This window comes from Drosophila subobscura, chromosome U, assembly GCF_008121235.1.
Source record: "Drosophila subobscura isolate 14011-0131.10 chromosome U, UCBerk_Dsub_1.0, whole genome shotgun sequence".
Classification (NCBI taxonomy): domain Eukaryota; kingdom Metazoa; phylum Arthropoda; class Insecta; order Diptera; family Drosophilidae; genus Drosophila; species Drosophila subobscura.
In genome coordinates, this window is record NC_048534.1 from 21,363,475 (window position 1) to 21,383,780 (window position 20,306).

The 20,306-nt window shown below is 42.9% G+C and overlaps 5 protein-coding genes across 5 annotated transcripts; 3 read left to right on the forward strand and 2 right to left on the reverse strand.

Annotated features, from left to right (window-relative positions):
• The first annotated feature begins 394 nt into the window (after positions 1–394).
• LOC117901366 lies at positions 395–2,305 on the forward strand. Its single transcript, XM_034812075.1, has 5 exons — positions 395–406; positions 558–639; positions 710–808; positions 1,232–1,876; positions 1,929–2,305. Exons 1-5 carry the CDS (start codon positions 395–397, stop codon positions 2,126–2,128), a joined length of 1,038 nt encoding a protein of 345 aa, XP_034667966.1. The 3' UTR covers positions 2,129–2,305.
• Positions 2,306–4,065: 1,760 nt separating this feature from the next.
• Positions 4,066–5,314, reverse strand: LOC117900119 (cell surface glycoprotein 1). The gene is made up of 2 exons (XM_034810345.1): positions 4,511–5,314; positions 4,066–4,453 (listed from the first exon to the last, which is right to left on the reverse strand). The coding sequence occupies exons 1-2, from the start codon at positions 5,232–5,234 to the stop codon at positions 4,239–4,241; spliced, it is 939 nt and encodes a 312-aa protein (XP_034666236.1). The 5' UTR covers positions 5,235–5,314; the 3' UTR covers positions 4,066–4,238.
• A 626-nt stretch (positions 5,315–5,940) lies between these two features.
• LOC117900118 lies at positions 5,941–7,797 on the forward strand. Its single transcript, XM_034810344.1, has 3 exons — positions 5,941–6,015; positions 6,081–6,221; positions 6,275–7,797. Exons 1-3 carry the CDS (start codon positions 5,958–5,960, stop codon positions 7,762–7,764), a joined length of 1,689 nt encoding a protein of 562 aa, XP_034666235.1. The 5' UTR covers positions 5,941–5,957; the 3' UTR covers positions 7,765–7,797.
• Positions 7,684–8,387, reverse strand: LOC117900122 (membrane magnesium transporter 1). The gene is made up of 3 exons (XM_034810347.1): positions 8,206–8,387; positions 8,075–8,127; positions 7,684–8,015 (listed from the first exon to the last, which is right to left on the reverse strand). Exons 1-3 carry the CDS (start codon positions 8,285–8,287, stop codon positions 7,812–7,814), a joined length of 339 nt encoding a protein of 112 aa, XP_034666238.1. The 5' UTR covers positions 8,288–8,387; the 3' UTR covers positions 7,684–7,811.
• A 336-nt stretch (positions 8,388–8,723) lies between these two features.
• Positions 8,724–19,723, forward strand: LOC117900121 (EF-hand domain-containing protein D2 homolog). The gene is made up of 2 exons (XM_034810346.1): positions 8,724–9,315; positions 18,948–19,723. Exons 1-2 carry the CDS (start codon positions 9,062–9,064, stop codon positions 19,360–19,362), a joined length of 669 nt encoding a protein of 222 aa, XP_034666237.1. The 5' UTR covers positions 8,724–9,061; the 3' UTR covers positions 19,363–19,723.
• The last annotated feature ends 583 nt before the right edge of the window (positions 19,724–20,306 follow it).

A 20,306-nucleotide genomic window follows, 5' to 3' on the forward strand; every position in this document is an offset into this window, starting at 1 on the left:
AGTTGGCAAACAACCATTATGAACATAAAAAATAAAAATGTACGGTAAATATTTCGAGTAAAATGCAAATGCAAAATTAAAAGCTTAATTCGCTTTTTAGAATTGAAATTATCTTATACGCTGAGAACGTTGGCTTGCAATGTGTTAATATCAATGGAAAGCTTCCTTCCGCCGCGAATATATTTCAAAGGTGGTACTTACCATATACCATTGCATAGGTACATATGAACATGCAAACATACATATATTTATATGTACATACATATGTATGTATATGTAGTATATATTATCGCAAAAGTGTATTGAAGTTATCAGTAGAAAGAAAACAGAACTGCTTGTGAAATACATTCATAAAAAATAAAATAAAAAGAAAGATAAGCAGTGGGCCAATACGATGTGTCTGTGTGTGTGTCTGCTAAAGTGAAATTGATTAGGGGCATATATAACACCGAAACCCTTTGGCAGACAGTTAACAAAAGGTGGTCGAGGCAAGCGCAACATACCCGAACGGATCGCTAGACGACAATTGAAAAGGAATACCACTACCACAGAGATAGCCATGGGTACTCATACATTTTTTCACCGCACTGATAGTGGCGGCACTCGCTCTCAGCCAGCTGGACAGCTGTCTGGCCATACGTAAGTTGGCCTAAATGGAATATGTGCTTCGAACTTTTAACTAATTTATTTGTTCTGCTAATTACTACAGAGTGCTATGACTGCAATTCAGGGAATAATGCAAATTGTCTCACAACATCAGCGGGTCTGAATGAAGTGGCCTGCACAACCAATTGTTTCACTTCTGCAGGTTAGTACCAACATATGACTCATGACTGATTATAAGATACATATGTATGTGTACATGTGTGTGCCAGCAAAGTGTTTGCACAATGCCAGAATGGAAATATGTGTTTGTGTTTAAACAGCTTAAGCTGATCAGCTCAAATGGGGTTTTATTGAAAGAGTTAAGAACATATCAAGCCAAACAGCTATCAGATACCCGCTTATATTTGTTGCATATGGTTAGGTTAAAGTCTCTTTCTACTGTTAAATAACTATTCTGACACACTGTGCAACAAAGAGAAATTTTAATCAAGAGGAAGCCGTCGGGTGTCGGCTATCGGCTATCGACTAAGGCTTCGTGCTATCAACGATAGCCGCCATAAACGATTGATTATCTCATTGGGTTGTTGAAATTAAGTGTTAAACTTAAACATACGTTTACTTTCAGATGCTAATGGAGTTATAACTCGCGGATGCCTGGCCGAAGGCGCCACCTGTACTGCTCCACTTTGCAACAGTTGCAACACCGACAAGTGCAACACGAACCTCGTGTGCTACATTTGCACGGGCGAAAGCTGCAACGCACCCACCAACGCCACGCTGGGAGCCTGTGGAACTGCCGATGGTCAGTGCTACACGATCGGCACGAGCGCCACTGACATGCAGCGTGGTTGCACCTCCGATACGGGAGCCAAGTGCCTGAAGGGCAGCACGGACGCCAACTGTGCCATTTGCCAGACGACTAATTGCAACAGTCTGCAATACGAACGGGATGCTGGCAGCTGCATTCAGTGCACCGATTGTGCGGGTGCCCAGGAAGCAAGCACTGCCAAGACGTGTGGCACTGTGAAGTACAACCAGGAGAGTCTCGGCTGCTACACCCTCTTCAATGGCACCCGCGGCTGTGTCACCACGGGACAGGCTGCCTGCACCGCAGAGAACAATTGCACTGCATGCTCGGGGGCGGCATGCAATGTGGCGGCGCAGGGATTCCAGTGTGCTCAGTGCAACACCCTCACAAATGTCAACTGCATGAAAGGCGTTGGCACTCCGGTCACGTCATGCACGAACACTTGCTTCTCCGGATATTGGAGTAAGTTTTAATTGTAAGCCATACTTGCATTAGCTAATCTTCTTTTTGACAGATGGAGCTGGTATACGCGGCTGCTGGGATGAAGCCAGCGAGCTGATGCAGTACCAATGTGTCAACGAGAAGAGTCACGACTGCAAGCAATGCACAACTAGCCTCTGCAACGTGGTGCCCTTCTCTGGAGCAGCCACCATTAAACAGCTGGGTGTGGGTCTGCTGCTGGGACTCGCCCTGGCCCTCCGCTACGCCCTGTAAGCCAGCCGCTTGGCATTCTTGTTGTATTCCAAAATGGTATCTATAAAAACTAATCACGGCGCTTGGCCTATGACTAATGCATACCCCCAAAGGAAAGCATAACACAATTATGATAATAGTTAGGAATATTTGTCTAATCACAAATAAAAGTCTTGTACATAATGTATACAAAAATAATTTCAACTGTATTTTATATATTTTAGCTGTGCATTGCGTTGTAGGTAATTACTGACTAATTCTTGGCATACATCTTATCAGTGTGAAGACACAATGAATATACATATAATAAAGATAAGAGCGTCTTATCAACTGATTAAGAATTCGCTTTGTTCTGCATTCTACATACTCGAACATGCAGGCCATTGATTCTTTGATTTGTATACTCAAAGATTAATAGAAAGTAAAACAATGATGAAAAATTGGTAATCCAATTCTAGATCTTTTGTAGAACTACACAAACATGAGAATATCAGCTTTATATCTTCTTGCTGATTTATATCTTCCAAGATTGTCTGAAGTTATGTATGTCTGAGGCTATCCGATTAAACACCATAGCAAGATCATCATAATTTTCCATTTTCATATGTAGATTAACTTGCGAAAATGAGAAAACTCATTTCAACGTTCCTTTATGCATATTATTCAAACTAATAATGATATTTAGGAGTAATAAATAGATTAATTTGTCAGCAGAGAGATAATTGAAACTCTAACCCACAAGTAACTAACGTGTAATATCTATGACTCAGAGGGTTCCAGGTGTTCCTAAACATTCGCCAAAGAACTGATTACACAAATGGCCGATATGATTGTGGCACTGCCCATCAAAGAGGCAGAGTTCGAACGAACGGGCATGGAATTGCAGTAATTTGTAGAGCAAACTGAACAAAATATATTTTCGAGGCAGTAATCCTCGGCATGGCCCACCAACTCGAATTCACAGCCTCGGATGGTAATATTTCCGGCCCCTAAAATATGGTATTGTGAATCACTCGATTGGATATGAGAGCATTCCACTTACTCATGTGTACGGTGATGCAGGAATTCGGTTTGCCATCACTCGGATAGCATTCTGTTCGCTTTGTGGGCTTTTCCGAACATTTTCCATCAACAAACGGATCACAAAAGAAGCAGACTAAAGGCATGATATCTGGTTTTTCCGCAGCTATGGTTGGTTTTGTGGGGTCTGGATATGTTTCAATATCCCTTAAATGTGATACTGAAATTCCTTCACTGCGGTTGGCCACTAATCCCATGAAAGTAAACCAGAAAAAGAGTTGACTCAGCCACATTCTGTTCAGTGACTTGCCTCAATGGTGGTTTGGGATTATCTTCAATTTCTTCCTGTTGCTGGTTGACCCTAGACTGAAACAAAACCCAAACGAATTTATTGGTTATATTACCCGATTGAAAAGCAATTAATTGATTCGATATGGGTTACAACAGCTCAGGGAGCCAAACTCTTGAGTCTCTCTGGACATTGAATATTTTATATTAAATGCGAATATTGTTCTGAAAAATAGTTCGAAATGCAAATGTTGATTATGGTCATTACTATGAGATACCCAGTACTGGGGGGTATGGGTTTTTGGAACTTTGTTTTGCCTACTTTAAGCAGTAAATGTCTTCAACAAGAAACATTTATTCAGTGCCACATTTAACACTGAATTTTCTCTCTGTTATAAAGCTGAATGGTTTTTGAGATCTTTAAATGTCAATAAACTCTTCAGATACTTTGGCAAATACTTCTCTAGGTAATCTACAGCACTTAGCATCCAATTAGAATAATAAAGGCAAAATCTTTCAAAGGCTTTTCTTCATTTAAACCCACAGCATTTGGTCTTTCTTTCATGTTTCTTGATGTGTCGCATTATGTACATTTATTAATCATTTGCTTTATAATTTTTGCATTAAACTGTTTCTAAAATTATACACTGTAAAGACACAAAAACAAATACATACGATAATAAACTTTATACCCCATTAAGCTTTTTGACAAACAAAAGAAATTGATCTAAATGTGCGTGGCGTGGCGGGGCGCTCCTTCCTTATCTTATTTATCGATTTCTATATAAATTCAAAAAGTGCATGACTCAGAGTCGAGGGGTTCCTACATCGCCAGCAGACAACCGATTATAAAAAGCCAGCTCCAAATTAGGGCACTCCCCAGAAGCGGAGCAGCTGCCGCATTGGACAGCGTCACCGCCTTGGCATTGCAGTCGTTCTCGTAGCACATTTCACAGCCTTTGGCATTCGATTTGCAGTAGTTGCTGCCCGACTCCGCCAGCTCGGAGATGCAGCCACGCAGCACCAGCTTCTCCTCACCTAAAGGATTGTTAGACATTAGCTAAGACATTGAGCATTCATCCAGGGAGTACTTACTCTTGACCAGAGTGACGCAACCATTACGCTTGCCAGCAGACGATGTGCATTTTGTTTTATTCGTTGGCTTCTCCTTGCAGTTGCCACAACTAAAGCAACTTATTGTTGGAAATTGTGGCACGGTTGGAGGAGTTGGCGGGGTTGAGGGTTGTGTGGCAGCTGGTGTGGGTTGTGTGATTGCTGGAGGGGCTTCTGTTACATCCTCATGCGGTTCATCGTCTTGGTAATCTTCAGCAGGAGCATCCGGAATTGATTCAGTTTCAGTTGGTGGCTTATCCTTATCGGTATTTTCGGTTTCCGTATCTACGGGTTTCGGATGAGCAGGAATTTCTGCTGCATCCATTGGAGGTTCTGTGTGTTCCACAGCAGGGGGATTATCTGAAGGTTCTTCCTTTTCCTTTTCTTCCTCTTTAGCAGGAATATCCTCTGTGTCCATTGGGGGTTTCTCTTCTATTTGTGGGCCCAGATCTACATGTTCCCCCGATGAAGGCATCTCAGCTGTACCCATTGATGATTCCTCTGGTTTCTCATCCCCGCTTTCGCTTCCTGTGGAGTTGTTATCATTTGGTTGCTCCATTTCCGATGGCTTCACTTCTGTTGGTACTGACGTTGTGGTTGCTGCCTCCATGCCAGGCGTCTGCTCCAGGATATTATCCTCCTGAGCCTCGCTGCAATGCAAGAGGATCGTCAGTGCGATCCAGACAATAATTTGCTTCGTCTGCATGGTGGCTAGTGATCTTTCCAAGCTTCGCGGATCGTCTGACTTTGTGGCAGATATAAAGTTTCCACTTGAACTCACAGAAGGGGAGTATTATCTGGCAGAGTATCTTTAGCGATATCGGATTTATGCGCAAACTGTGGAGAGCTCTACAAACACTGGCAGTTGGTAAAGCCAATAAACTGCTGCACTAGATGAGAGGTCGTTGTCGCTGTCGTTCCTGTCCAGTTGCTGTTTTACTGTCAACTGAGAGTGGTTCCCACTAAATTGGCCTGGTCATGGCTATACTAGAATCCCTTGATTGTCACGCAATTATCCGAGCTCTAAATTAAATCGATATTCGGCCAGGCTGTGCGGGGGGTACTGTCCGGCTTATGAGCCGCTCTCGACATCCATGCAACCCCGACACCCCATCTGAATTATTGATGATGTGAACCTTTCGATGGCCAGATGGGTTAGCACGATAATGGGGTCAAGGCATGCACATATGTCCACATTATGGAGCATGTCAATTATATTATGCATATGCCAGAAGACAAATGTGCTTTGTTTTGTTTCACTCTTTTTTTGGCCCACTAATAAAAGCTCTCTCCATGGCTTATCCTTATCACTTCAAGTAATGGCGCTCTATCATTTGATTGTTCTTTCCATTGATAAGTCGTAAAATGCTTGTAGATTATAAATTTCAATGTGCAAACAAAGCCAATGCATTTCTTGTTGGTTGTCAGAATGGTTCGTCCGGATACACCAATTCTTTTCCTCCTGGTGGGGTCTCTGCTGCTGACATGTAAGTCCGTTCCCAGGCTTTAATTCGTTTCCAATAGTACGATGACATGTCGGTTCTAATAATAGGCTCGCTGCAGTTTGCTCGGGCCATTGTCTGCTACCATTGCGACTCGATTGCCTTGCCCGAGTGCGCCCAGACCCTGGGTGAGGTCGGGGTCTTGCCCTACGAGGATTGCAACAACCAGCTGTCGTGTGCCATGTCAATTGGTGAGTCCACCACCTAGACATTGACCTTCAATTGATTGAACCTCCCTTTGCAGTCGATACAATTACTTATCGTGGCTGTGGCTCGGATACCCCCACCACGGGGGCCACCTACTCAAAGAGCTGCTCCTCGAACCTCTGCAACGCTGGTGTCTATCCTCCTGGGCGCTTGAAGTGTCATCATTGTGCGGGTGTGGATTGTGTGGGGGCACCTGGTGCCAAGCCAAAGCCATGCCGCTACCATCACGAGGAGGATCAGTGCTACACCGAGGTGCTGAGTGCCACCGAGGCATATCGCGGCTGTGTCTCGGAGGGCAATCACACCGTCTCGAGTGCCGCCAAGCTGTGCGAGTACAATGGCTGCAACGATGAGCAGGGAGCCTGGACACAGACCTGTGCCACCTGCGACTCGGCCAGCGGGCGGGGCTGCAAGATGGATCTCTTTCAGGTGAACAGCGGCCGCTGCAATGTCAGTCTGTACGAGGAGTGCCAGCAGGATGTGCTGCTCGGCCAGGAGGAGGACAAATTCTGTTTCAGCTATCGCAAGTTGAGTCGCGTCGTCAGAGGCTGCTCCACCGCACTGCCAGCGGAGCTGGAGCCACTCCAAGACGAGCTGGAGAAGTGCCGAACGGAAGACAAGTGCAATGCCGGCTGTACTCCCCAGCAGCGGTGCTTGACCTGCAACTCCGTGGATCAGGTTGCGTGCCGCAGCAATGTGACGGCGGTAACCAACAGCACGTGTGGCTCTGCGGAGGCCTCCTCCTGCTTTGCCTGCGAGTACTCCGACTGGAATATACGCAGGGGATGCGGTGCACCGCCCACTGATGCGGGCATCCTCAATTGCTATGAATGCGATGCGGACGGAGGCTGCAACAGTCGCGACTTTACGCGCTGCTATCGCTGCAGCTCGGATCAGGCGGGAGCGGCCTGCGCCAACTGGGAGCGACCCAGTGGCATATACATCGAGGAATGTGCCCAACCGGGAGCACCGTGTGTCGTCCTAACCCATAGCAATGGCACCACCGAAAGAGGCTGCCAGCGAGAGGATTTCAGCTGCACTTCGACGAGCAACTCTGCCTGCAAGAGCTGCACCGGCAGCTTCTGCAACAAGGGAGCCTTTCCGGAGCAGCGTCTCTGGTGTCATCAGTGCACAGGCCAGCAGGCAGACTGTGAGCAAATCTCTCGCGGCTCCAATGCAATTCCATGTCCCGTGCAGCCCAACGAACCGGAGGAGCAGGCGGAAGCTTGTCTGGAATACTACGATACACACAAGCAGCTGGTGGTGCGTGGCTGTCGCTCCAATCCCCAGATGTACTACGAGTGCCTGCTGCGAAGTGGCCACGAAGACGGTTGCCGGCTGTGCCACAATCATGCGTGCAATTCGAGCCCCGGGGAGGATCTGCGTGCGGACTCCAAACTGGAAAGCAGAGCCCTAGAGCTGATCATGGCCAAGAGTTCGTCGTCGTTTACTTCAACTCCAACTTTTGTGGTGTGTGTAATTTGGTCATTTGTTAGCATAATCTATATTGTAACTGCACGAAACTAAACTAATAAAGAGCCTCGCAGCGTTTCCATTCCATGCCGCGGCGGCTCCTATTGGACCTTTTCGGGTGGCGTGTAGCCCGGATTCAGAGCGCGTCCGCGATGATTAAACGAGTAGAACGATGGGAAGTTTCCCAGTGTGTCCCAAGTCTTCTGCTGCATGTCCACAGTGGCACGAATCTCCTTGAAGTGGCCCACAACTTCAATGATGTTGTACACAACCACCACGAGACTGATGACAGTCTGCAGAATTAACTAAAAGCGAATAAAGATTAGTTAACGTGGGGACTGAGCATGTGTAGAATATCCCTTACATCCAATGGCAAACTATTCCACTCCTGCTCTGTCAGCCGCAAGTACGTGCGATCTGTGGACATAAAATTTGGGTTAATTTTGATTTGTGTGCTGGTCCAAAGTTCCCCTTAATTGGGGTGAATATACTCACGGTGTGCTGCCGAAAAGGCGGCATGTGCCAAGCTGGCAAAGCCAGCAATCAGTAAAAGCTTGTTAAAAAACGTGCTGCCCATTTTTGATTCAATAATTTAAGTTTTTACAATTTCAGGCAAGAATTTTCCGTAAATTTGCTGATAATTCGGCAATGCGGGCACACTTAGGGTTGGGATGGTATATTTGGTATATTAGAAGTGTGAACGTGTTATATTTTTGGTATATTTCTGGTGTGTGGTATTTTTGTGCTCGTTTTTGAAACGCGAAAGTGAGTCAGGGATATCGGAGAATATTTGCCTGTTTAGCAATAGGAGAGCATTTCCCTGACCTTTTAGCAACAGGATAGCATTTCCCTCATCAGCGCGCGCAGCCATATTTTCAACTTCTTCGCTATTTTTAGTATTTTTCTAGCGTGCCTAGCATTTATATGATCCGACGAGTTGGCAACACTGCCCCTGCGCTCTTTGCGGTTTCCTTTGCTTCTTTTTACCGTTTACTTTGCCGCTTCATTCGCTTTTCAAATTCCGTTTCGTTCGGACGTTCGCGCGCATTTTACAAACAAGCTCCAATCAGACAACAACAACATAAGAGAAGCTGCTATCAAACGTGTGTCCCGGCGTTTCACGATAAAAAATATCCTAAACTTCCAAGCCAATTAATTTGACAAGTTCCGAAACTCCTTTTTGCACAACGCCCCCGCCTATCGCTGTGTGCTTTTTCGTGTGTGTATCCTGCCATCATCTCCTCTCGCCCGTTCGTGTTTGTGTGTGTCCCCATAGGGTGTGTCTCCCCCGTCGTCTCCGCAAGGAAAATAAATTCCAGCACAAAACAAAACAACAGAAAACCTGACAAAAATGTCCGTCTCTTCGAATGCCTCGTCGGCCTCGCGCAATGGCAGTGTGGATGATAGCACCACAACCAACACCACGACCACGACCAATACGGACAGCTCCGAGCTGACGCACATCCTGAATCGCCGGCAGGAGATCATGGACTCCCAGGAGGCCGGCATTGATGTGCCACGCACCTTCAAGGTGGTGAATGTCTACACCGAATTCCACGAGTTTTCGCGCAAGCAAATCAAGGACTACCAAAAGACCTTCAATACGTAAGTAAATGGACACCGCCGACACAGAAACAGACACGGCCAAGGCCGTAAGCACAGAAGAGTGGAAAGGGGTGGGCGCGTTTTCGTTTTCTTTTTCTTTCGATTTCCCTTTGACTGCGAGTGGTGCGGAGATTGTGCCTTGAGAGGCTTTTCAGCTGATGGGATAGTTTTCAGTAGCTGCAGTTTTCCCATGTCCATTAATCCAGAAGAAAACTCAAAACTCAGGCGCCTAATGGGCAAATAAATTGCATTTAACACCAGACGAGAGGGAGAAGCTGTGCTGCTGCTGCTGGGCCTGTGTGCAATGGGCCATGACTCACACCACAACGACGACTGTCACAGTCGCTTGATTATTCCGTTTGGGGTTTCAAGTCGTGTCGCCTGGCGGATCCATGACTCAAGACTGATTTTTCAGCCCAACACTTGCAGCATGCATTATTATGTGTGTGAATATATCTGATTACCTCCCAACGACAATGTCAGGCACCGTCAAGCACCTTCTAGCCAAAATGATGGGGGTCGCTGCTGTGGTTTTCCTAGTCTTGTGGTTGATACCCCAAGATCTGATTACAACGGTTTGCCACCCGTCGTCGTCGTCGTAGTCCAATCAACCGCAGAATAATTGCGCAATCTGACTTTTGGTAATCTTTAGAATTGTTTCATTATTTAAATTTGTCGTGCGGAAAGGAATGGCACGTAGCAGCGAAGAGGTCGGACTATGATGATAACGACTGGACTATCTCTAAAGCTCATCTGCCACTTTATCTGTTTTTTTTTTTCAGCTGAAATATGCTTAGAGCCAGAACCAGTTGCTCAGAGTAGCTGATTCAACATTTTTCCACACTTCCACCTGAGTGAGGCTGAATCACCTGTACGGCTGGCTGGCTGGCCAATTATAATCGCTGAATTGATTTCCGACGCCTGTTTTGCACTTTCTTTTAGTCATATTGGAGACATATTATTGTTTCCAGACAAATTTGCAGCTGGAAAACACTCACAGGTATCCCGGTGATACCTTCTGTGAATCATTGCCGCATATGGGTCACTCCACACGCTCCAGTCATGGTGTCTGCATTGGCAAATTGTCAAAGAAGTTAAAAAAAAAACAGGCCCCTTTGCAATCTCTGACTCTACTCTGTGCTGCGCTGCATTATGGTAGTGTCTCGTACATACGTGTCCCGCAATTGTAATGCCCCACAGAGCCACACAGCGCACAGACAACTCCAATCCGTCTGGTTACGCCTCTGAGAATGGGCTCCAAACAGCAACAACAACAATTTTTGGTCTGGGACTTAGCTAATGTCATGTATAAGGCGAATGGAATTGGGCATGGCCAAAAACAAGCTCTAAAATTGCTTAGGTAATTGCCTGTTTTTCTTGCTGTGTTGTGCTTTTCCTTTTAGAGTGAAAAATAAAACATATTTTGCTGCAGGAATGATAATAAGTGAATGTTGCAGTTAATTCTTTAATATTTATGTAGATGGAAGGTTATTTATATTTTTAGAGGTGTGGCTATTGCAACACTATCAAAAAGAAACCACAATTAAAATCCTAAGAGACCCTATAAGAAATCTACAAGTAATTTCTACTTGTTTGGAAGAAGTTTCCTTCTCTTAAAAGAACAACAAACACCTGAATCCACATTAAATTTTGAATTTCGTCAGCGAACTTACGTTGTTAAATGATCCAGAAAACCAGAGTCTACCTCTACTTTTGTAGTTCTTTTAAGTACAACGCAGTACATGATCTGTGCTTAAATAAAGATCATTTTAATCTCAATTTACATATCAACAACTTAATCCGAAGTCTAGTTCTACAGCCACTGACAAATGTCAACCCATTCGAACCCGCAGCCACCTCTCAAAGCTGCTTCATCTGCTGGTCTTTCTTTTTTTATTTAGTTATCCATAAACCGGCTAACGAAGCGTCTGCCTTTTGGCATTTTCAGTCACGTTGGGGTCGTCGTCGTCGTCGGCGTACCTTTTTATGTTCGTGGCAAGGGGATGGGGTTTGGATGTGCTAAACTTGCAAATTTAAAGCGCACCAAAAACCTGAAAATTCAATTAAAATATGCCATCAATTCAATGAAATTAAAGCAAACAGTGGATCTGAGTCACGCCTTCAATTTGTTATTTGAAAACAAATTTTTGCCACTGATTCAGAAAAAGGAATGGCAAATGGGGAAAGAATATTCCTGGAATTACCACCGAATTCTGGTAAACAATTGAATGCAAATATAAACAAAAACAACCTCATAGAACAATCTTTTTCTTTAAGTTTGGGAAAGTTAAACCGATAAGAAGGGACGACCGGACATCAGTGTTGGACCCAACCCCAAATATGGTGTGTGCTGGGTTGATATGGCATATGGGGGTCTTCCCGCGCTCTGGTTTCATTTTTATCATCGCACACAAAGCACACGCAATGTTCAACATTTTCTCATAGGGTCTTACATTATTATTTTTATTTGTGTGTGTGTTTCTGTTGATTTCCCTCTGAATGAAATGATTTCCTGATTGTTTTTCCTTTATTTTTAATGCGCCATTTTCCGCACATTTTACTGCTGAAATTTATGAGGATGTTGGGCGAGGCAGGGAGACTTCCGCAAGGCGATAAACAGCACAATTAAACAGAAGACGAATACGATTAAGAGGGCGAGTAGTACGAGTGTTTGTGTATCGATTATGCATTAAATGACGCCTTTGGTTTCCACATCTTCCCCGGGGGAGTAAAGACTGTCTGTCGTCTGGTTCTTTGCTGATAAGCATTGCAAATCCCTGACTAAACTTTGAAGGAAAACCCACCACCGCCACCCAACGATGAATGAGGATGATGATGTCCAGTAGTATGGCACTTCTGTTGTAAATTTAATTCAATTTTTGCATGCATTCTACATGGAATATATGCCACATAATGTGGGGAAAAAAGCCTCTTTGTGGCCCCCCTTGTATCTGTGGGTGTCTATGTCGTCGCTCTGGTTACATTTTGAGTTCATGGACACGCACTTTACAATACAAATGAGGGTGGGCTTTTGTGGTGAAGAGAACTTTTAATTAAGTTGAATGTTGCCATTGCCATTGCCAGCACCACCAACGCAACCGCCACCCTATTAATGCAAGTATCACTGAGGCATAACCCCTTACTTATGTAGAGTTCCCTCCTGTGTTACGCAAATATATGTTGCACAGGGGGTTGTTCCATTGTTGCACATTTCAGGACAATTGCAGCAAGTAGGTTTTTCAAATGAGTGCAAATACATGCCTCTTGGCATTTACAAATGTATATGCACATACAGTGGAGGCTCTGTGAGAAAACAGATGTTTAAATATATGTACATATTTCTGGGTATTTAGTCTATTGATGAAATATGTACCTGTTCTGTGCCTGTAAATTTCAATAGATAAAATCGACTGTAAAAGCTCCAGTGGTAAACACTCCTTTCCCTTCCAAATTGCCTTCAAAACCTGCTCTCTTTTGCATATATCTTCCCTTAAAAAATATATATCCAAGTCATAATCTATCCATTTTCATCCTCAAACCCTAAATGTCCTCAACCAAAAAAGCTTTCACTGTACTTCTTCGTGAATTTCCAAAGCGTATTGCGAACACACCCAAAGTGAGCCGCAAATCTGCGCCTCCTCTAAAGTTCATTGACATCCAGTTTGTTGTTTGCATAAGTTTTGATGTGCAGCCGCAGCCTTTGTGCGCATTGCCATGGCCATAGACTTTATGGCATAGAGTCACATCTGCATTATCTGACATCTGACTGTGTGTCGATGCAGATATGCAGGTTTTTGGCCAATCGATAACAATGCATTATCGTTTCCACAACACGCTTCCGGGGCCACGCAGCCAGAGTCACTGCACAGCCTCCGCTTGTAATTATTTCCGCGCACATGTGCGCAACGCGACGCGACCTTTTTTGCATTTGGCCAAAAATTGCTGGCAGATTGTGCCACGAGTTTTGAGTGGAACTGGAGAGCCGAGAGAAGCAGACAGCGCCTTTGTGGCGACCAGCAGTCTGGTTTGTTCATACAGAAAACTGCAAAATAAATGAATTGAATGATAGAGGAGAGCAAGGGACACACCGAAGAGTGCATGCGCTTTGCAGTCATGATTTTAGTAAGAGATTTTGGATACATATTTTCTGTTTTTCACATATAAACACATTTCAATCCATTAACAACAGTTTAACTTCTACGAAACACGTTGCAATGGTGCAACTTTTTATGAAAAAAACACATTTAGGAATCTACTATCGAGAAATGATTTCTTAATAAAGCTGTTGATATTAGTAAACTCCTTTCTTATAAACAATTTACAGATTGATTGCTACAAATGTTTTATATGGAAAAAATTGGAATGTAATATGAACCGCTTGCTGACTAAGAAAATTCCGAATGTTTCTTAGATTAAGTTCCAGTTGGTCTTACCGTGAATGGCTGATATGTATCATTGGCCGGAAGATCCTCTTTAAAATATTAATTAGAAATCCTCTAAAATCAGTTTTTATAATTCATTCATCCTGCAAAGATTCCAATTCCATCTCTCTCTTTCTAAGCGTTATAAATATCTAAAAATACCATTATAACCTCCATAAGAGTACAATCAAATAGTTAAACCAATGGGCAAATGACAAGAGCTTCTTTTCCTTCCTTCCTCCCCCCTGCTGCCACAATGCCATGTGCATGTCCACTCCATCGATGGCTCATTGTGCGCATTGTGATTACATTTTACGCGCACATTGCGGTGGATGACAGTGACATCCCAGCAGTCCAGCAGACCAAGAGTCGGGCTGTCGCCAGTGTGGTTGTTCCGACTCTTGTCCACTCAATTGAGGAAATATCAAATTATGTGTGTACGAGTATGAACGACCAACGACTACGATCATCATTCATTGTGCCCCTCCAACTTGTTGCAATTAGTCATTGCATTTACAATTCACATTCACTCATTCACTCTTTGTTCAGTTGTTTGATTTCGCTCTCGGCTCTGATGATGCCGATAAGAACAGCAGCTCTACGATGAGTAAATGCTGCTGCTGCTGCTGCTACTGCTGCTGCTACTGCTGCTGCTTCTTGCTTCCTGCAGCAAATTCTCGTACTAAAAATAATCAGGCAATCCGACCCACGCAACGCCTTTTACCCCTGCCTACTACTGCCTCTATCCATTTGCTGTTGTCTGTTGTTTGCTCCAATTTCGAAATGTCAAAATGTGCAGAGTTTATTTTTGGTCTACAGTCCAATACACACATCTTTTATGACCATTCTGTGGGGTGAGTTGCAGGAGTAGGGAGGAGATTGTGGAGGGTGCGGGTGTACAATTATCAAGCATCTTTGGGGGTCTGAAAAAGGGAATGAATATCAAATTGAAAGGGATAACTTAATGATAGAGTTAATGTAGAGGAGGGATGCAAGGATCTCAACAGAAACCTACTGGAACTCCACTTAAAAAAAGTTCTCAAACTCAGCAAAGACCCACCAAAACTACCCGCAATCTGCCAGCACCAAAGCCACCACAACAATCAATGTTTTCCTATTGATTAACAATTTTACATCTTTTACAAGCATAAATATACGTGGATACAGGTGTACCAGTACCAGTGCCTCGTATATTGTATATATTTGTGTAGGCCATGTGCACAGGTGCATGTTTGGTTTCGAAATGAGTGCGAGACGATCCAAAAAAAACCTCGATTCGAGTCCGTTCGTGATGAGCGAAATAAACAAGCAATTGTGTATGCAAGAGACATCCACATCATACATACAACTTTCATACGAGCACAAGTATTTCTCCTTCTATCGGGGTTACAATAATACAATAGATTAAAGACAAGACCCCCTACCTCCCTCCCTCCCCTGCCATATGATGAAACCTTCCGTGCAGTGCATTTCAAAGACTTACAAAACCAATAAAGCACCGTTACAGTAAAGTTCAAGAACATGACGCGTTTTCTAACTGCAAACAACACAAAAACACAAAAAAAGAAGCAGCGAATATTATCGCTTTGTATGCGAGTATCCATCCATGTAATGTGTGGGTCTCTGTCTCTGTCTCTCACTCCCTCCCTCCCTCTTTCGCTCTCCCTTTGGCATTAACCTGCTTCGAACATCAAAAGCTTGGGCAAAAAGCGAGACCAAACCAATTACAGTGTAACTTCCGTAACATGAACGAAAGTCTATTAGAAATTAGCATCGGAATGGTGGGAATTTGCTAAAGAAATATTTAAATAGAAAATATTTTGTGCACAGACTTTTGAGATTAAATTTCCTTTCCTTTAAATATCCATATTTTACAGCAAATGGTATTCTCTTGTTATAGTTTTCGTACTCATTTTCATGCATTAATTAAACCAAATATTTATGATGGCCCTGAATATTTGTATTCCATCTAGTTACCATTTAGTTACTCCACTCGAACTCGTTTACCTTTAAGTGTAGCTCAAAACTACATCCAATTATGGACGACCTTTGCGGGTCAAATAACAATTGAATTTGCATAGTTTTTGTGTACATCAATAAAGATTTTCAGCTGAAAATCACAGCCATTTGAATAATTTGATTGAATGACCTTTGAGTTGCAGGGAAAAATATGTAAAAATGTTTGCTCGTCTTGGAATAAATACTTTGAAAACTGTACGATATTTCTCTTGAATAACTTCCCTTTGGAGAAGTACAACTGTACCTTAAAGCATGGACAAAAGCGCTTTATTAAGTTGCTAATAAAGAAGAGTCTATGCGAGTACGAGCACTCCGTATGCAGTATGTTCGATAATTGCAACTTGTGGCGGTAGCAGAGCCCCAGAAGGCGGCGGCCGAGTACTCGAACACTTGCGAGTACTCGTAAGTAGAAGACAAAAACATGGATACATAGATAAAAATTTACGATGCAAATTGCGGCAATGCATAAACAACAACGAACGAGCAAAGGAACGAATGAAAAACAACACTAACAATGGCCAGCTGACCCCGTTGTTTGTTGAACTGTACACGAAATAGCTATAAAGATAAAGGAAAATGAAAATCGCATGCCCTGCCACAACATGCAATGAGGCATAAAGATTGTTTAGGCCCATCAACACCTCACAGAAATAACTCGCCGGAGGAAGTGTGAAGTTTCGATTCGATTCATTGGAATGAAAACAATCGATAAAAATTAGGCTAAATGGGGGAGGGATACACTGAGTGAGTGTTACCACACATTGACCACAGCAGGTGCCAAGGCTGGGAGACGTGGTACAGTCCCACACACACCCACAGAGACTCCCTGCTATATTGGCTGCTAAATGGATAAATTATAATTCAATAAACAGAGATCTGCGTTAAATTAACTGCATTTAAACAGCTGGAATTGACGGAAAGCGGTGAGACGTAATTTAAACGAAAGCAAAATAACAAACACCTCACACCACAAAACAGCATTGCCAACAGCTACAATGGGACCACACAGAAAAGAGCATTGCCAATTGTCACATTGACGCAATCCAACAGAAATATTAAAGAAAACAGGGAAAGAGAAAGAGCCATGGGAGAGTGCAATTGAAGTTAATTAAAGACGGCGTAACACTGCGGCAGACAGCCACAAATTAATTGCCCATCTTTGGCGGCTGTTAAAATACACGAGTGACACCTTTCCATCACATCATCACGCTTGAGAGATGATTCCCCTAGCATCCAAGCAACCATCCAACCTACCAACTCTTTTAATTACTTTCACTATCTTTTTCATTTCTTACCTCTCCTTAATGCCTTGCACAATCACGCAATTTGTCGATACAGAAACTCGCACTCGTACGGAGTACTCTTACTCTTACTCTTACAATTATTTATTATTTATGAAGATCCCCCCAAATGAGCTTTCCGAATGAAAGCGAAACTTTATTAATAGTTGTTTTTTCTTTCTTGCTTTTGCTTTTCTTACAAATTATTTGTCTTCTGTGGGCACCCGGCATTACGTGGCTTCTAATTGAAATCGAAACTGAAAGTTGAGTGACAGTGGAAGTGGCAGCAGCAGCGGCAGCGCCTGTTGTATCTATTGCCTAACGATTTGTGTAATGTTCATCTGTGGACTTGTCCGGGCTGAGCGGCTTCCTTGGCTGTAAGAGATCTGGTCTGGCCTTGTGTGGGGGGCCACTTGCATTTAAGTATTTTTATCTAGAGAGCTGCAGGTTCCCGAACTAGTTTGACTCGTTTCTAGTTGTTGCTATCATCATCATCATCAGCATCGTCATCGACATCCTTCAGTTGTTGGCGGCAAGGTCGACTAAGCCTGTGCAACTTGTTTCCGCCACCATTGTTGCCTGATGTTCCCTCACTGTGCTCATCTGCCACAAGACTCGACTCGACTCCTCACGCGATCTGCTGTTTTCTCTTTTTTAATATATTTCACAATTAGATGGGTAAATGGGTTTTTATTTACATTTTTATCCACAATTTCCTGCCCACACACTACCGAATATCACTGTCGGAAGTCAAACGGAAGCAAACGTTTGAACTTTTGACTTTGCCAAAAATTGTGTGTATGTGGGCAATGAACCCCGTCCATGGGAATTGTAAATGATAATGCCCTATGGATAGAGAGCCTAATAAGACTTTATTTGTGAATGATTTGCCAACAAACAGCCACTTTGCCACCAAAATAAATAAGCAGAATGTGTTTTAGTGTTTATTATGAATTTGTGCAGAGAATAAAGTTTGACCATCGATATAAAACATCTAAACAACTTGGTGGTACGTCCAATATTGGAGTCATGCTTAGTAAAATAAGCAACAAGATATTCTTGAGTAGTTGAAGTTTCTGTACAAGAATCTTCTGTTGATTGATGTTGACTTCCAAAAACTGAATTTCTGTATGTGAAACTATGCTCAGCACCCTCAACACCTAAGTTTTCTATGGTTTAATTATAGTTTACCCTTTGCCATACCTGTCTTTAATTAACTTCCATTGAATCACTCTCCCATGGCTTTAACTGCTCGCTGTCTTTGGTGTAATTTCTTTATAATTTATGTTGGATTGCGTCAAAGTGACAATTGGCAATGCTATTGTTATGTTATTGTGTGAGGTGTTTGTTATGTTGCTTTCGTTTAAATTACGTCTACCCGCTGTCTGTCAATTCCAGCTGTTTAATTGCAATTCATTTACCAAAGGTATATTTTTATGGAATTATAATTGTTCAATTTAGGAGCTAATATAGAGGGGAGGGCACTCTTTCACTTTGTCTATATTTAGCAAATAATTGTTAACTAAATAAATAAATAGAAATCAATCTAATGATTGGACTGGAGAAAAGCCCTTGCCCCAGCAGAACTGCTTTCGTAGGCGTCATGAAACCGCTTGTTAATTTTATACCCTTTGCTCTTTATGTGGGGGCTTAAATTGCTCGGAAATGTAGCTTGAAATTAGGTTGCCAGCCCACCCATTGCCACCTCTGACCTCCGACGCCTGTGCCTGCTGCACCCACGTTTGCATTCTGGCATTCTCGATTGCTTCTGGCTCCAACACCCCCATAGTAGCACATAGAAGGGGTCTCTCGTCTCGTGTCTGTGGGTCAATGACACTTCTCCTCTAACGTTCTATCTTTTTTCGTTATTGACTAATTGATTTGCATTTGTGTTTTGCGCTTTCCTTTGCAGCTATGACACGGCTCGCGATGGTTTCTTGGACCTAAATGAGCTCAAGTTCATGATGGAGAAACTGGGTGCACCGCAAACCCATTTGGGGCTGAAGAAAATGATTGCCGAGGTGGATGAGGACAACGATGGCAAGATCTCGTTCCGTGAGTTTCTGCTGATCTATCGCAAGGCCCAGGCCGGGGAGCTGGACAGCGAATCGGGCCTGAATCAGTTGGCTCGTCTCACCGAAATCGATGTGGATCAGGTGGGCGTCAGTGGCGCCAAGAACTTCTTTGAGGCAAAGATCGAACAGCAGCTGAGGACGAACAAGTTCCATGATGAGATACGACAGGAGCAGGAGGATCGTCGTCGCGAGGAGGAGGAGCGTTTACAGCGCCGGCAGCAGTTCCAGCAACGGGCGGCGATCTTCCAATAAAGATCCACCATCCCTCTCCCCTTTTGTAGTCTAGCGCGTAATGCTTTTTTGGGCGTAGGTTAAACAAAATGTGGAACTAATCTTAGGAGGAGCTGCAGGCCGGCAGGCAAGCGGCAGGCATTTTTCAAGCATCAAAGCACATCACATACGAAAACTATTGTAATCCAATATCCCATATTAATCGTCCATATCTATACATACATACATTACTACATGAAACATACACACCTACTACATAGATAAACGATCCATACCAAATGCCTAAGTTATATATTCTATAATTAGTTACTTTGATTTAAGTGGGGAAAATGTTTTAGTTTTTTTCGTTTCTTTCTGTCTTTTTTTATGTTCTTTGTTTTATGTTTAGTTTTTAATTTCACGAACTTTTATTTCTTGTTTTATTGCAATTTGTAATTGTAGTGCCATTATTTTATTTCTTTGTTTTTAAATAAAAAATGTGAAATCTAATAGATTTAATATTGATAAGCAAACCATTAAACCAGCTTTTTTCCGACCTTCTTTGTATATATTAAAAAAAAACCTATGTTGGATATTGCATTTTTCAAATCTTATTTAAAATCGGAACATTTGCAATTTAAGTTTCAAATTTCAGTATTTTCATATTTTAAATTAAGCAATTAAAAGCAATACTAACGCATTAAATATGAATACAAAATACAAAATATACTTTTAGTGAGCGCAACAACTTATAACGCAAACTAAATATTAATAAATAAATGTATATAATACAAAAAAATATTAAACTAATTTTCTTTTAAATTATTTATAGTCTAAGAATCAGTCGTTTTATGCAGGATTTTCCAGCACACTCTCACGAATTTACATCGTAAATCGCCAGCCCCAAGTGCCCCCCGTAACGCCAAGAGCTCCATGAGAACTCTTCATTGCCTTGAGGCAGAGGCCACTAAACGGGCACCCCTTGG